Source organism: Neopelma chrysocephalum, unplaced genomic scaffold, assembly GCF_003984885.1.
Source record: "Neopelma chrysocephalum unplaced genomic scaffold, ASM398488v2 Primary Assembly neopelma1_147, whole genome shotgun sequence".
Classification (NCBI taxonomy): Eukaryota; Metazoa; Chordata; class Aves; order Passeriformes; family Pipridae; genus Neopelma; species Neopelma chrysocephalum.
In genome coordinates this window covers 16,109,533-16,125,004 of record NW_020897809.1, presented here as the reverse complement: position 1 = coordinate 16,125,004, position 15,472 = coordinate 16,109,533, and the positions used below count along the sequence as shown (strand labels likewise).

The following is a 15,472-nucleotide window of genomic DNA, read 5'->3' as shown; positions in this document are numbered from 1 at the left end:
CTGAAAAGTTGGGATGTTGGGCCTGCCAAGAGAGACAGTGATCCACTGAGGAAGGGAATTATCACAGAATTATGGAATGGGTTGGTTTGGAAGGAATCTGAGAGATCATCCAGTCCCACCCCTTCCCATGGTGGGACACTTTCCACTATTCCAGGTTGCTCCATACCCTGTCCAACCTGGCCTGGAACACTTCCAGGGATGGGGCTTTCAGTTATGAACTGAAAGCTTATTTCTTCTAAGAACACTTCAATTCTGGAGTGAAACACCATCACCTCTGGCATCAAGGAGGTCCCACAGATAGCCAAGGCAGGTGATTTATGGTGAAATCAAGATTTCAGGAAAACTTTATGCAAGGTAACATGCCACATAACCCCATCAAACCAACCTTTAAAAAGAGCAACAACACAGAAAGCTCTCCCACGTGGGTGAACAGTTATAGATTTGCTACAACCTTCACTCCTACTAATCACCAAAACCCTACTCCTGAAAGCCAGGAGATGCATCCTTGCTCTCCTGTGGCACTGATTCAAGCCTAGATGATTTCACAGCTTTGCCCACTGAGCAATGTATAGATCTGTGTGATACTCTCTGCTTGGAAGTTCATTTCAATGAGGAAATTCCGGTACTAATAAAAAGAATAACAGTTTGTTATGGCCCAGAGAGTGGCATCAACATCCTCCCAAAGAAACACTCATCCTCACCTGACAGCCAGAGACAATTATCTCCGTGGCAGATCCTGCCAGCAGCAAATGGAAAGAGGGGAGAGAGGAGAGACTGGACAGAAAAAAAAAAACAAAAAGGGGCTGGACTGAAGCTGCTAATTATGGGAAAACATCAAATGAGAATAAATACACTGTAAGCTGGGCATGTGCACACACGAAGCTCACACTGATTTTTAATTCTGCACTGCAGTTTTGCTGTGAGAGATTCAGTGGTTGCTGATACTCTCCGGGCTCAAGTTACATAAAGTGCTCCACACACCACCTGAAGGAATGACTCACAGATTTAATCCAGCAGTTTGTTTTCTGTTTAAAGTCAGACAGAGTTAGCCTAAAATCTTTTTTTGTGTGCACTTGCTTCACTAAAGCTAAAGGTCCCTGGGCTTGTTTTAAAACATATTTCAATGTGACCCAGCTAATCCTTTAATACCAGCTTTCAGTACCTTTGATCAGCCTCTTACTGGAGCTATAAGAGATTAGATCAAACCTTAAAAAGAAGAAAAAAAACCAAACTTGGTTGCAGAGAATTTTCTTACTGCAGTGAATTAATATTATGATCAAGTCCAAGGCTGAAATATCTGCCCAAACAGCGTGGGGGGTATGTCCTTTAGGGCACTGCTGTGGCACTTGCCTGTAGTACACAGGGAAAAAAACATTCTCTTCACATATTTGATAGATAAACAGTGTTTTGATAGATAAACAGGGTTTTGATATCTACCAGCTGAAACCATCATCAGGGTTGCACATTTATCATCTCATTTAAGCAAATCATGGTCACATATTTAGACATTCCACACAAGAGAGGGAACAGCAAATGCCCAAACCAATACCCCCACGTGCTTTTCAACAACAGAACATCACCCCCACAGGAATGAGGGCTCGCTCATCAAGCAGCACGTGCATCCAGGGGTGTGGAAACCCAAATTTGATTGCAAAAGTGGAGATACACCGATGCTAATCAACAAACATTCTGCTGTGAGAGCAGATCAGCAGCCCTGGCTGCTTCTGAGAGCTTTGCAGAGACCAGCTGGAGCTGGGTCTGGAGGGAAAGGGTGGTTGCACCAGGTTAGCAGAGCCTGGGAGCAAGACTCTGATCTCTAATTTATTTTATAAAGAGATCACAAGATGTTACACTTTCAGTAAATGCCTATTGACTGGATCCTGTCAGACGACAGATTTCACTCATCTGCAGCCAAGCCCTGCCTGCTCTACCCCCTTTCAATCCCATTTCAATCTTCATTTAGTGCTGACTGCAATCGAGCAGGGGAATGAACCACATGACTGGCTTGCAGATGATTTCTTTTTAAAGATGTCACGAGCTGTCACTGATAAATAAAAAAATCCATTAATGTCATGTTCCTTATTATTTTGGTATTTCCAAGGTCTTTGCTGGAGAGTTGAGCCTCTTCCCTTCTACTTCTCTGTGTTACAGACCCCAGACATCCTCCCCTGTCCCTGACACCCAGATGGGGCATCAACATGGAATGGCAGGTGATGCCAACACTGAAGGTGATAAATCACAAATACCAGTTGAAAAATTTGGGTCCAAACTCCTGTGCCAATGTATGTTCTTGCCTGTGACTGTTTTGCAACTCCAAAATTCCTCCCTGCTGAAACGAGGCAGATCACACACACACCAACTCAGGTGCTTAAATTAGTGTAAATCTATAACGAGCTTGGCATTTGTGCTATTAGAAATATTTGTAATTTCATAAATCTCTCAATTAAAACAGCGCTGCATGTTCCCTGTGCTGTCAGAAGCACCAAGCCAAAGCACTCCCAAATTAGAGGAGAATTTATCCTTATCCCTTATCCTCAAATATGTTGATAAACTTGTGCACAAACTGAATCAGCACTTTCAGAGAAAGGATTATGTCAGATTAATTTTAATCTAATCCATTTCTATCTCCTGAGCAGCTTTTTACTTCTTGCTTTAAATAATTTAAACGGTGACTGTGGCACAGCATAAAAAATAAATGATGGGAGATGCACTTTAAATGGAAGTTACAAGTCTCAATCACTTTTTATTTAAATGAGAGTTTCATATGCCTGATTTTAAGTTTAATGAAGCCCATTTTTGCTGAACTGTAATAATCCTCCCCACGTGGAACCAGACCCAGACAGATGACGCTCTCCTGCAGCTCCATGTCTGACTCACCTACTCTGTAACTGCTCTGCAAAGAGACACCCTGGGTGAATTTGGGGCTGTCAAATGTTGACACTTCTTCCTTTGGACTCGGGAATTTTCCTGCTGTATGAGGACATGTGAGTGACAGCCACTGCTAAGAGGAAAAACTGATTAATTCCGATATTTTTGTTGTTGCACTGTTTGTTCTCATCATGGTCTTCTCCATCTCCCACACATCTCATCAGCATCCCCCTCCAGTGAGCAATGCCAAGGAAATCCTGCTTGAACTTCACACGTTCCCATCCCAGGAAAGGCACCTGTGAGCTGTGGAGCCCCAACTCATGGGAACACCACCCTGCTGGGGCATTTTTTCCTGCTTGTTTAGAAATTGAGCCTTCCCTCCATCATTCCCTGCATCCTGCAAGCAGAACCATCCATGAATAACTCACAACAGTTTAACTCCTGGCCATGATCCAGAGAGGTTTGCAGCACCTCCTGGTTCACCTCTGCCCACACCGACCCCACTGCCACAGTCAGATGCATCACTGACTCGTCCTAATGCAAAGTATTTCTCTGATTCCTTCTCCTTTTCCTTTCCCAGCCAGTTTACCTGCTCATATTTTCACTCCAGCCTCTGGAGTGATCCATGACAGGCTGCTCACTGACCTTGCAGCACTTTGACAAGTAGTTCAACCAACTTACAACCAGCTTAGCAGATTTTTTGCTTGGTTTCCTAGAGAAATGGAGCTTTTACAAGCATGGTGCCCACCCAGCTGTGAGATACTCCTCTCTAAATTAGCTTCTCACTAATTGGAACCAAACCTGACCGAGCAGCAAAGGCTTACAAGACATTCAGACAGGAGAGAAAGAGGAGAAACTATGAGTCCCTTAACAAAGAGAAGGCAGGGGTAGCTCAGCCCTTCATGAATCTGCTTGGCAAGAGGCACCTGCCCCATCCTGGGCATACAGGCTGTGGAAGAAGCACATTTCTAAAAAGCTCTGGGCATCCCACACTGAAAGAAACAGCAGGAAAAAAAAAAGGCTGAAAATTAGGGTTACTGTAGTGAAGGGGGGGGGGGCAAAAAATGCTCCAGGATGTAAGAAATACACCAGGAGAGAACCATTCTTATCCCAACAAGTAAGTAACACAATTAGTAGGATTCAACCTTCCATTCCTCTGAATTGGGAATGGAAACCATCCAACTGGCAAATTGAGCTTGATGTTCCTTGTGGGTCCCTCCCAGCTCAGGATATTCTATAATTCTACCAAACATGCCACAAATAAAAGATCTGGTACTGAGAATCTGATTTAACACTGAGGGGAAGACGTTTTTCAAGGCTCTTGCCCAAAGCCACCCTGAATTTTCCATCCAGCAGAAACAAGAGATGGATCCACACAGAGGCATCGCTGCTGCCTGGGCAGAATGAAATGATCCCCTGTTATTGGGGAGACATTAGGTGGAAATAGCTTTGGCCTGTCTGGCCATGAGCTATTTCTGAAGTTATTCCTTCCCTTTCCATCACCTCTTTCAAGGCTGAGTGTTTTCCAAAGTTTCAGCACAAACTTGGTTCGTGGTGACTGTGAGGACTCCAACAGAGAGAGTTACAAACGTTCGTTCCCGTTGTTACAACAACGGCTCTAATCATTTATTAATCATGTATTAATTCTTCATAAGTGACAAAAGAAAAGGCAGCGTGACAGTTTTCAGAGAAGAGAGAGAAATAACTGCAAAATAACTGCAAAACTGGCACCATAGGATGGGGAGGAAAGGGGCACAAATACCTGACAGCAAGAGAAGGAAGCTGAATTCCACAGCGCTGCCTGCAGAGCAGCACTGCTCAGGGGGTGAAAGCCCCACACATCCATCCTCTGATGGTATAAAAATGCCTAATAATTGCCTTCTTCCTTCTGCACTGTTACAATTAATCTTCCCAGGTTCCCCCCCTCCTCCTTGCATGGGATAAACACCAGGGACTCTGAGACGCGATTTGGGCGACAGATTCTTTACCCCCCAAACCATTCATCACCCTGAGGGCCATCAGGCACACTCAGAGCCAAAACATTCCCACTGTTTCCAGCCCGTGAAGTGTCCATCAGCACTTTAAAAAAAAATAATAATGAAAGCAGTGAAAAAGTGACCAGACAAGTAAACACACAGTGATCGTTTCTCTGCAGAGCCCAGAAGTGGTTTCGGCGTCACTGTAATCAGTAAAGTGCTTTCTGAAAACATGCCTGGTGTCCACACTTCACTACCTACCATACAGCATGAAAGGCTGAGATTGAGATGGAATCAGAATTGCCATCTCTGCTGTCAAATGCTAAAATTTAGTTAGTTCTACTTGATTAAGCTGTGCAACAGAACTAAAAGTTCTCCCAGATACTGGGAGAGAGGGGGGGAAAAAAAGGCAGGAGAAAGTGATAAAACCTGAACACATCCATTATGTGAAAAGATGTGAGAATAATTCTCTGCCAACATTTCAGCTCCCAGACAAGCACTCCATGGCTGTGTTTCCAACAGGAGTAATGGCATCAGATAGGAAAGAGTTATGGGAACAACTGAGCTTTAATGAATCTCCTCCTCTCTGGGAAGATGGAATTTCACAAGTGCATTGAGAACATTGCCTCTGCAGAGGGACAGAAAACTGATTTTCCTTAAATCCTGCCTTTGTTCCCTGAAGGAGACACAGCTCCAAGGTGCCCAGGAAGGTTGTCTGACTCCACAGCAAGGAGCAGAGGAACAAGGTGTGCAGGGAACTGAGGTTCTGGGATAGGAATCATGTAGGGCAGCTTCAGTTCCAGGGTCACCAGGAACTTTGTCAGAGGCTCTCCACAAGTGGGCAGGAGAAGACATGTCTTGTAAAAATATCAGCATGTTTCCATCTGCACATCTAAGCACTTTGTTATCTAAAAAAAAGGCAATCAGCTTATTTATTCCTTGCACAGATTACTGAGATAAATTAGGAGTGAGAATAAATATGCTCCAGATGTGGGGAGTGGTGGTACAAGCTAAGGACAGGGAGATCCCAGAGCAGGACACACCTCAAGGGAATGCAAAGGGAACAGAGAATTCAAACAATCAAGTAATTGAGAGCTCATTTTTGTCAGTTCTCTGTGTACATTCACAGCACAGCACTCCGAGATCTCCATTTCCATAGGGTTTTCCCACGAGGGCTGGAAGGCAAATGTCATGAGAACATTGTGTATGGATCTTCTAAAGATGAACCCAGAGAAACTCGCGGGAGGGGGGAGCGAAAGAAATCCTAAAAGACAAGTTCATTTATCTTCCCAAAGAAGGGAGGGGGGAGGATTTACAGACTCATTTGTTCTGCATGAGGATGGGTGTGCCACCAGCCTGTCAAGTAGGCAGAAAATACTTTCCAGGACTGTATTTTTTTTTTTTCAGTCTCTAGACTCACAGCGAAATGCCAGGGATGTTAGGAGGAATTGGAAAACTGTAGTTGTTAAAATATTAACGACCCTGCCCCTGACTGTCAAATAAATCTAGTAAAAGTGGCAGCTAAATTACTCAGTTCCCACAAACTTCAATGAAAAGAAGTATTTGGCAGGAAAGAATATTTTGTCTTAAAATTTGGAGATAAAAGTTAAAAGGACAGCGACCTCCAAATACTTCCCAGGCGTATCCCCTTTGGAACACAATTCAGAGCCCTGAGAAACACAGGCGAGTGTTTGCTTTGGTTTTCAGAGCTTTTTGTTTGTTTGTTTCAATCAAGTTTCTCTCAACAGGAAACTTATCTCACCAAATTTGATCAACAATACTGAAAAGAGCAAACAAGAAGAGGTAACCTGCAAAGCTCCTCTCAGAAGGAAAACATTTTCGCCAACAGCTGAACTTGAACATTATTTGACATTTGAAATGGTCAGTGGTTTCTAAATTAATCTAAATGGCTTAAAAATACAAGAGAATGGAACACTTAGGAAAAACCAAAGGCTGTTTTGGTTGTGGTTTTTTTTTTAGTTTTGGCTCTTAATGCCCCCCAAGTTGATTTGCTCTTCCAGATGGTCAAAGGAGGGGATTCATCCCCTCTACTCTGCTTTTGTGACACCTCACCTGGAGTACAGGAGAGGGCAGGGTTAGATGGGATATTGGGAAGGAATTGTTCCCTGGGAGAGTGGGGAGGCCCTGGCACAGGTTGCCCAGAGAAGCTGTGGCTGCCCCTGGATCCCTGGAAGTGTCCAAGGCCAGGTTGGACGGGGCTTGGAGCAACCTGGGCTAGTGGAAGGTGTCCCTGCCCATGGCAGGGGGTGGCACTGGATGAGCTTTAAGTCCCTCCCAACCCAACCCATTCTGGGACTCTCTGGCTGATCTAGCAGGGCTTTGAAAATATAAAGCAGCAGAGCATTGTTTTACGGGATCCAAATTCTAAGACAAGCTGAGATTCCTTGATGAGTCTCAATAAAAAAGCCATGAAAACTTTTTGATGTTCTTCCAGGCCCAAAACCATTATTGTGGCTCAATTACTGGGGACTGCCCATTAATGCTGTGGAAGTGGCCCCTTGTGTTCTCCATCAAAACCAAAGCCAAATTTTAGCTACACTCATAATTTAGGATTTTTGCCTGTTTTCTCTTGTCCACTTAAATACCTACAGTTGCTCATTGTGCTGTTACACAGGCCCCAAATCCACGTTCCCAGAGCAATGTTTACTCTCAAATTATTTCTTCTGTTGAGCTTCACAGGTAGAATGGTTGACACACGACCATCATTAGGCTTTTGATTAAAGAAACAGTGGAAATAATGAGGGAACACCCTTTACAAGCAGGGTAATTATCTCAGAAAAATGGTACCAGCCCAGGTAGGTTTCTGCAAGTCCTTTAGTGCAACAAAGGCAAAAAAAAAAAGGAAAGGAAAAGAACTGAAACTTCCAACTTGGGGGACTGGGAAGGAAGCAGAGATTCAGATGCTGAATCTCCAACTCATATTAAACTAAAAATTAGGACAATACACGGAGATGCCCAAATTGTTCTGTGCAAGCCACACACAGCCTGTTTGTTGATGCTGAAAACACTTGTTCATCATTTGGACTCATCCTCAGGATGAATTTCTCATAACATTTGAACAGTAGGAAGCTCTTTATGGGGCATCATTAAGAAGAAAAAATACAAAGAACCCCTCAACAACTAATGCACATAAACCAACATAACCTCACTTTTAGCTGCCAGCTCTTTAGAAATGGGTATTTCCAAGCAGCAAAGTCTTATGGTGAACTACAGTTGAAAGGTTCAAGGTCTGGATGTAGCATCTTTTTAATAAAATCCACAATTTTTAAGAGCAAGACAACCAAGGGATGAGAGGAAGTTATTCCCTTCTCATTTACTGTTTTTTTTCAGCCAAATTTCTTCAGGGGGGCTCTAAGCATTGTCATTTGACCCACCTAAAAATGGAAGAGACACTGGCCCTCCTCAGACACTTTGGAAGTATTTCCCATCACACAGAAATTCTCGAGCTGTGTCTCTGACAGCCAAAAGAATATCCTCAGCTTTGTGCTCAGCAACTGGCCAGGAGGTTTTTTCCAGGCTTCTGCTATTCCAGTGAACACTCTCATCAGTGAAGCAACAGCAATTCTCACACCCAATCATTTTGCTACTTAAAATATTTTTTAAGATTTCATTTTCAGTGCACACATGAAACTAAAGTCAAAAAATAACAATAACAATATAAAAGTGTTGGTTTTTTTTCCCAGACAGTCCCATGTTTCAGCATTGGTCATTAACATCAGCAGGCCCTTTTTGCAAGGATGATGAAGTCAGGTTGCTGCCCTAATCAAGTTCTAAAATAAGTAATTGCATTTTCTCTGTCTTAACTCGCCCTCTCAACGAGAGGGATTATTTTTCACTGCCGAGCTGAACGTTTTTTTTTCCTGTTGCACTACAACATGAAATGCTTGCAATGTTATACCAGGGGACTGGAAGGAGCTGATCTCTACAGCTCTGCTTTGCAAACACTGCCGGGGCCCCTGGGGATGGAGCTGCCCATGGAACACGGCGGTTTTCCGATGAGCAGCTGCTTCCAGGGACACCTGATACTCTCTGATGAACCTCCCTGAGCCCAGAGAGAGCAGGGGATGGTTGTGGTAATTGTGCAGTGACTGTGCAGACCCAAGAGCTCTGGTTACACTGGCAGATGAGCAGTTGGCTGATGGAAACACCATTAAAAGAATTAACTCTGCAGTCGTGACTTTTAAAACTCACCCTCATTTCTAACCTTAGCAGGAGGGAAAAGTAAAAGAAAATATTGCCACAGAGCAGATTAATTCCCACAGAACAAGGGGCTTGGTTTGAATGAACTGGACCTGGTTTGAGTTTCCATTAAAGACTTGCTATGCAAACCAGAAAACAACAACTGGCACAACTCCAGCCCAGCTCAGTTACAAAACTGCAATAGTATCAGTTTAGAATAATTGTGGATCTGGTTACAATTAGAGATAATTTTCTAGCTGCAATAGAGCAGGTCATGGATGGTGGTCATGTGGGAAGTCATCTCTCACCCAAATGATTGAGGGAAATAATTACCCTTGAGTTTTCTGCCTCTCTGGGCACCAGAAATGCTCTCACCTCCTGGTCAGTGAGAGATGCCTTCCCACACACTGAACCCAAAGGGGAAATAATGCCAGTACCTTTCTGGAATTCATTTGGTGTCATCAGTAAATAAACCCAGCCTAAAACTTTCTCCTGAATCACCTGATCAACAATTTCCTCCTCACTGCTCAAACCATCATCAGCCACATCTCCACACAAGGTGCTCATGGCAAAACAGAAACGTCTCAGTAACTGCAGAGACAAAGACAAATGTGCACAAATCCTGCACCATCTCTGGGTTGTCCGTGACATCCCTGTGTCCCTCTGGGACTCAGGAGCCTCCTTGTCTGTGGAGAAACAGGAGGCAGCACCACACAGCCATGGGTGTCCCCAGGAGCCTGTGGGGTTAGTTCTGCTTGCTGGGAAAGGGCCCCAGCTGAACCAGATCCATGGGTAGGTCTGTCAGCTGGTCAGATGTGAGCAAAGCAGCTCCTTAAGCCCCTGTCTCCTCCTATGTGAGCAATAAGCTCAGCCCTGACAGCAAACAGTCCACTGGGCAATCTCCATCCAGCTGATGAGGACAGACAGGTTTCAAAGCAGGACGGCAAATTTCTTTAAAAGGGACACGGATCCATGGAATGATGACCGCTTGTTTTGATGGAACAAACAACCCCCTGATGAAAGGGGCAGCTGCAAGGGCTGGGTGTTGATGGTGGTGGTTGCTGGCACAACACACGATGCCTGTCGGGCACACACTGGCCACGCCTGACGTGGCATCCAGCAGGAACTGGTGATGGAATGACTCCCTCTCCAACTCATTTTTTCCTCTATAAATGTAACAGTGCAACACACATGATCGGGACATCAGCCACAAACGCTGGACTGGCACATTTAAAATAAATTTGTGCTAAACTGAAAGAATTGTTCTGAATTTTCTAAACATTTATAGCACATTCTTTGAAGCCAACAGCACCAAGTACTTGCTACACAGAATCATGGAATCATTCAGACCTTATATATCACTAAGTCCAACCATTAACCCAGCACTGCCAAACCTGCCACTAAACCATGTCCCCAAGTGCCACATCCACAGGGCTTTGAAACCCCTCCAAGGAGAGCAAACTGTCTTAAGATTTTAAAATGCAGCAAAAATTGTAATAACATATGAATAAATTCACTCAGAATCTGGAGAACACAAAACAATCTAGAGCAGAAGTTTGCAACTCGTATCAATGAGAAGGAAAGAGCTTTACCTCCCGAGTGGGGTGGGGGCCCACACAGCAGCACCATGCCCTGGCCCTGGCGCACAGACACCGTGCTCCTCGTCCTGGTCTTGAAGTTCTCCAGGTCTGCCAAGAGAGAAAGAACTCGGTCAGAGGGCCATTAATGGTTTCTCCTCGTGAGAAGCACAAAAGCTTCACCAGGGCTTCGCTGCACGACGTGGGAACAAAGTGAACGTCGGCGTGGAGGGGGGTTGGTGGGACCCGGGTGGAGCATCAGAAGCAGCCAAAGGATCAGCAAATGCCTCCACAGGCTGGCAAGGGGGAAAAGGTGGTGATTTACCCACAGCAGAAGACACACCTAGAGAAACCTGCAGCACCTGGAACATTGGCAGAGCTTTGTTTTATGAACTCATGAAGAATTACTGCCTTAAATAACCAATTACCTTATAACCCAGCCTGTTTGCCTTTAGCAGCCTTGTTACTGATGCCCTCACAAGCCATGTGTGGAGACCCTTCCTCTCCCATAAGGAAGTCTCTCCTAACAGCTCCATGTTACCCACACAGCTCCTTAATTAAATTCCTCCTTCCACCTCTCTCTTTTTCTCTCCTCAGGGCCCACCAACTGCAAAAATACAACTCCCTCTCCTCTCCTTGCACTTTGAATCCAAGAAAATTGCTCTCAAGTGAGGAGGTGACTCTCTGTGAGCACCAAGACACGGAATCACTTTGGCAGCCTTTGATCTTTAACAGTCCCCTGCATTTCAATTTTCATTTTTTTTCCTTGTCTTCAGTGTAGCCGAGCCTTGGTTTGGCGATTACAAACCTCCTGGCAGTGCAGTTGGGAACCAGACAAAACACAGAGGTGATAAATATTTATCAGCAGGAACTGGTAGGAACATCATTAAAAGTTTACAAGGATGAAAAATTAAGCTTTGATTTTTATCCCCTCTTAAAAAGGTTTCCTGCACACATATTTAAAAAAAAAATAAATTAAATAAATAAAATCAGAAGTTGTCACCACTTCATTTCCCTGTTTAGGAAAGAAACCTTTATGGACCATTCCTGCTAAAGTCAAATTCAGAATAAAACTCAGAGAAAAGGGAAAGTACAATGGAAATAGTGAGTAACAATTTGCCCCAGTCACCATGAGATTTCCAGTACAGACCCTTAACACTGTATGTTTCATCATTATTATATTATTTCAGCATTTTAATTTGCATTTTAGTGGATAAATATTGAGAGGATTTACAAAGCCTTCTACACTGAATGACTTCTTTGTTAAAAGAAATTATTCCAAACCCTGCAGTTTCCCACTCTCAGGTCATAGTCTGAATCCCTAACTTTGCTTTGTGATTTTCTTTGTCCTTCTGTCTGTTTTTGGCCTAGGACAGAAGGAAAACAGAAGGAAACCCATTATTAATGAAAATAGAGAGATATAATTTTTCATTCCTAAATTCTATCAGTTTGACAGGATTTTTTTTTTTTTTGCTGTTTACAGGAACCACTAAAGCATTTCTCTGACCACCTGCCAGTCCATAGATTTTAATATATTTTGACTGCATACAGACACAAGACTGGATTCCACCCTCTCTGAGAACAGCAGCAGGAGGAGGAATAGCCTAAAGCCAAAATAATGCCTGGAGGAATAAACATGGTATTAGGAAACATTTTTTACATCAATACAGACAAGAAAAGCATTGCTACCAGGAAAAGAATCTCTGCTTGGATGAACAACTAGGAAATGCTGGAAGAATGGTCAAAAATCAACTGGAGGCAGCAAATAAAGCAGAGCATCCACCACCACTGCTCCCAGTGCAAACCACCAAGCTTTGGGAGCCCCTGTCAGTTCTGAAAAGCCTCCTGGATGTGCTTCTGAGTAAAACAAGATTAAGATAATTATAAGAAAGGCTGATGCCTCATCAAAGCCATTAGGCTGATTGTGCACCCCGAAACCCGCAGATTTATTTTCTCAACACCCAAATAATAACTGGAACTAAACCCAATATCATTAAGATTTTATTAGCAAGAAGCTTCATTTAGACACCACCTCGCAATCTTTGCCAGGAAATCATGAACAATGTCAGTGTTGAACAGTTATGAAGTGTATGGATTAGTGATGGGTGGGTTGGAGAGGTTCTCCTCTGCTTTCCCAAGCCTTTCCTACAAAATTGTGCTCAAATGGGTGCAGAATATTGCCCCGAAATTTTGTGCCAGGTGAGACCCGAACGAAAGTTAAACCTGTTTGCTGACAACCACCCCCACGAGGCTGTAATGCAGAAACACCACTCTAATTCTTCATTCCCTATGTTTGTTATCTTCCTCCAAGGGAAACAGCTGTCTAGTGCCTCTGCACCCCGCCCCAGGAGCAGGTAAGAAATTATTCTCAGCACTTTTGACATTAAAAAATTAAAGGAACAGCAAAAGAACAAAAACTCATGCTCAGCACTGAATGACAGTGTGACTGGTTGGGCTGTGTGTGTCTTGCCCTAATGACAGCATTAAGTTCCACTTTGCTTTGTCCCCAAGCTCAAAGACCCTGAATTAAGATATGACTTTTTTGGTTCTTATTTTCCAATAAAAAACCCTCAACAGACTCACAAACCGCCAGGTTAAGGGGAGCACTGAGGAAGAAAATATTAACAGTCACAATTCCAGAGGTCAGTGTCCTGCCAAAGCTTATTGGGAGCACGAAAAGCTACAGCAATGACTCCACTGAACATGGAAAAATATTGTATAAGCTCCAGTAACTCCAGCATCACACAAGGACATGACTAGTAATGATTTCAGTGCAAAGAGGAGAACACAACAGGGAGGTGCAACAGGAACACAGGTTACTGTGAGTAACAGTTACACCTTATTTAACAACTGGGTAAAGATGCCTTTTAAACAACTTCCCCACAGTATCAATTCTAACTCGAGCTGAACACCCCCACATAAGTCTGGAGTTGTGTGTAATATTTAATTTAAGTTGGATGAGTTTAAAAGCAGCTGCGTGACTTTGGGAAAGTCACTTCAGTTCTCGCTGACAAAGTTTGCACATCTCTAAGGACAAGCACTTCAGCTGTGTCTCTCAAAAGAGGCTTAATTAGCTAATATTTGCACTAAAACCTGACATCTGGTGCCAAAATGCACTGGAGTGCAATACACACCCCAACACCCAGCCCTTAATAGGGACTTGAACATTTTTTTCTGGCATTATGAGATTTTTTTTCTGCAGCCTCTGTTAAAACTCTGGCTTAATGTTTATGATACAACTTATGCAGGTACCAGTGAGTGATGCCAGTTTGACACAGATGCTTATTCCCCAAAACCACTGCAAAGCCCAGGAGGTGCCAGCAGCAGCTGTCAACCCACCAGCTTTTCACTTTGGGGAGGGGATTGTTTTAAATGACCTCCTTCCCAAACCTCAAGTGGGGTTTAATAAAAGCTTAAGCAATCTGAAACGATCCAAAGGCCCTCAAGACTGGGTAGTTTGTCTCAGTAAATGGCATTTGGAAACTAATCAAAACCATATGGCTTTTCACAGCAACAATTATGCAGCTTTGTCTGGAGTAATGAAAAATTTCCCCAAGTTTTGCCTACAATTTTTATAGCAAAGAAGACCCAATTATAAGCAAAACAAAAGAGCTGTGGCCTTTTATCCTTTGTTAGGACCTAGTTGGGTGTGCCCTTTATGAAAGTTGATAATTCTTTTTCTAAGTGACCACTGGCAAGCCCTGGAAATTGAAGTTTTAAAGAAATATTTCACAGATGACATCAAAGGATGAGCAAGTGAACGATGGCACCAGCTCACCCTCCCACTGCTGGGGGCACTGGAATATTTGCCCTCTGCTTTTTCTGTTTACATCCCTTCTCACTCATGGCTCCACTGCTTGTTCCATTGCTGAGACATGTACCCAAGCAGAGCAGTGACACGAGCCCACCTGGTCCCCATTATTTGCCACAACACCAAAATAACTGAGCTGCTGAACTCGGAGTTCCCTGGAAACCCAGCTGGAACACAGACCCTTCCCTCAGGAGGCTGTGAGTCTCAGGGCATTGGGAATTTGACAGAGATCCCTGTTTTTTTCTGAAAGCTGAGCTCTGTTTTGCTGCCTTTTGTTTGCCCAAGGAGGGTTTTTCACGGTTTGCTTTAATTTTTTTTTCAGCCCTGTGTGTTTTCAGAACCCGAAAGGCTTCGTGATTATGCTGGTTCTGAAATTAGGAGAGGCCCCTCTCTGCAAGAGGGCTGTTTTACAACTGCTAAAAGCCACCAAAAAATATGATAGAAAATTAGATGAGGAGTAAATGATCCAAATTGGTGGTGACAGGTGTCTGCATGTCCTTTAGAAAGCCAATTTCTGTGGCTGTATCATGCAGAAACAGCACTGCTGTACTGCCTTGAATGACACCCTGTCAAAAACTCACACACCACAGTGAGCCCTTTGTCATTCCATTTAAAGGGTTTTTTCCTAACGATTAGAAAAGCAGTGTCAATGTTATTCTCACCTATTATTCTTGTTCAACTCACAGGAAACTATTTCTCCTTCTATTACGTTCCAACAAAAACATACACACACACATCAATCACTTCTTTATACATCACTGAATTTTAATTTCCAAATAAGAACATGACTAATATTCAGGCTTAGAGAAATGAAAACGTTAGTGGCTTTTACACTATGTTTTACTTAAAAAGTCTCTCCCTAGAGACTCCTGTAAAGCAAATTTGATAACACATCAGTGCTATCACTCTACTGAGTCGATGTTAATAGCAAGGAGCCTCCAAAGCATAAACCCTGTGTCTCTGTGTCTATCTGTATCTTCCCATGGATCATTATTCCTACAGAATGAGATATTCAATGAACCTTGATAAAGGAACCCCAT

At 43.4% G+C, this 15,472-nt stretch overlaps 1 protein-coding gene across 1 annotated transcript in view; it reads right to left on the bottom strand.

Moving 5' to 3' along the window:
* Nucleotides 1-15,472, bottom strand: part of CNTN4 (contactin 4) — a 185,757-nt gene that overhangs the window by 78,382 nt on the left and 91,903 nt on the right. Inside the window, exon 5 of the mRNA XM_027700805.1 lies at nucleotides 10,637-10,732. Coding sequence (XP_027556606.1) covers nucleotides 10,637-10,732 — 96 coding nt within the window. The remainder of the gene's footprint in view (nucleotides 1-10,636; nucleotides 10,733-15,472) is intronic.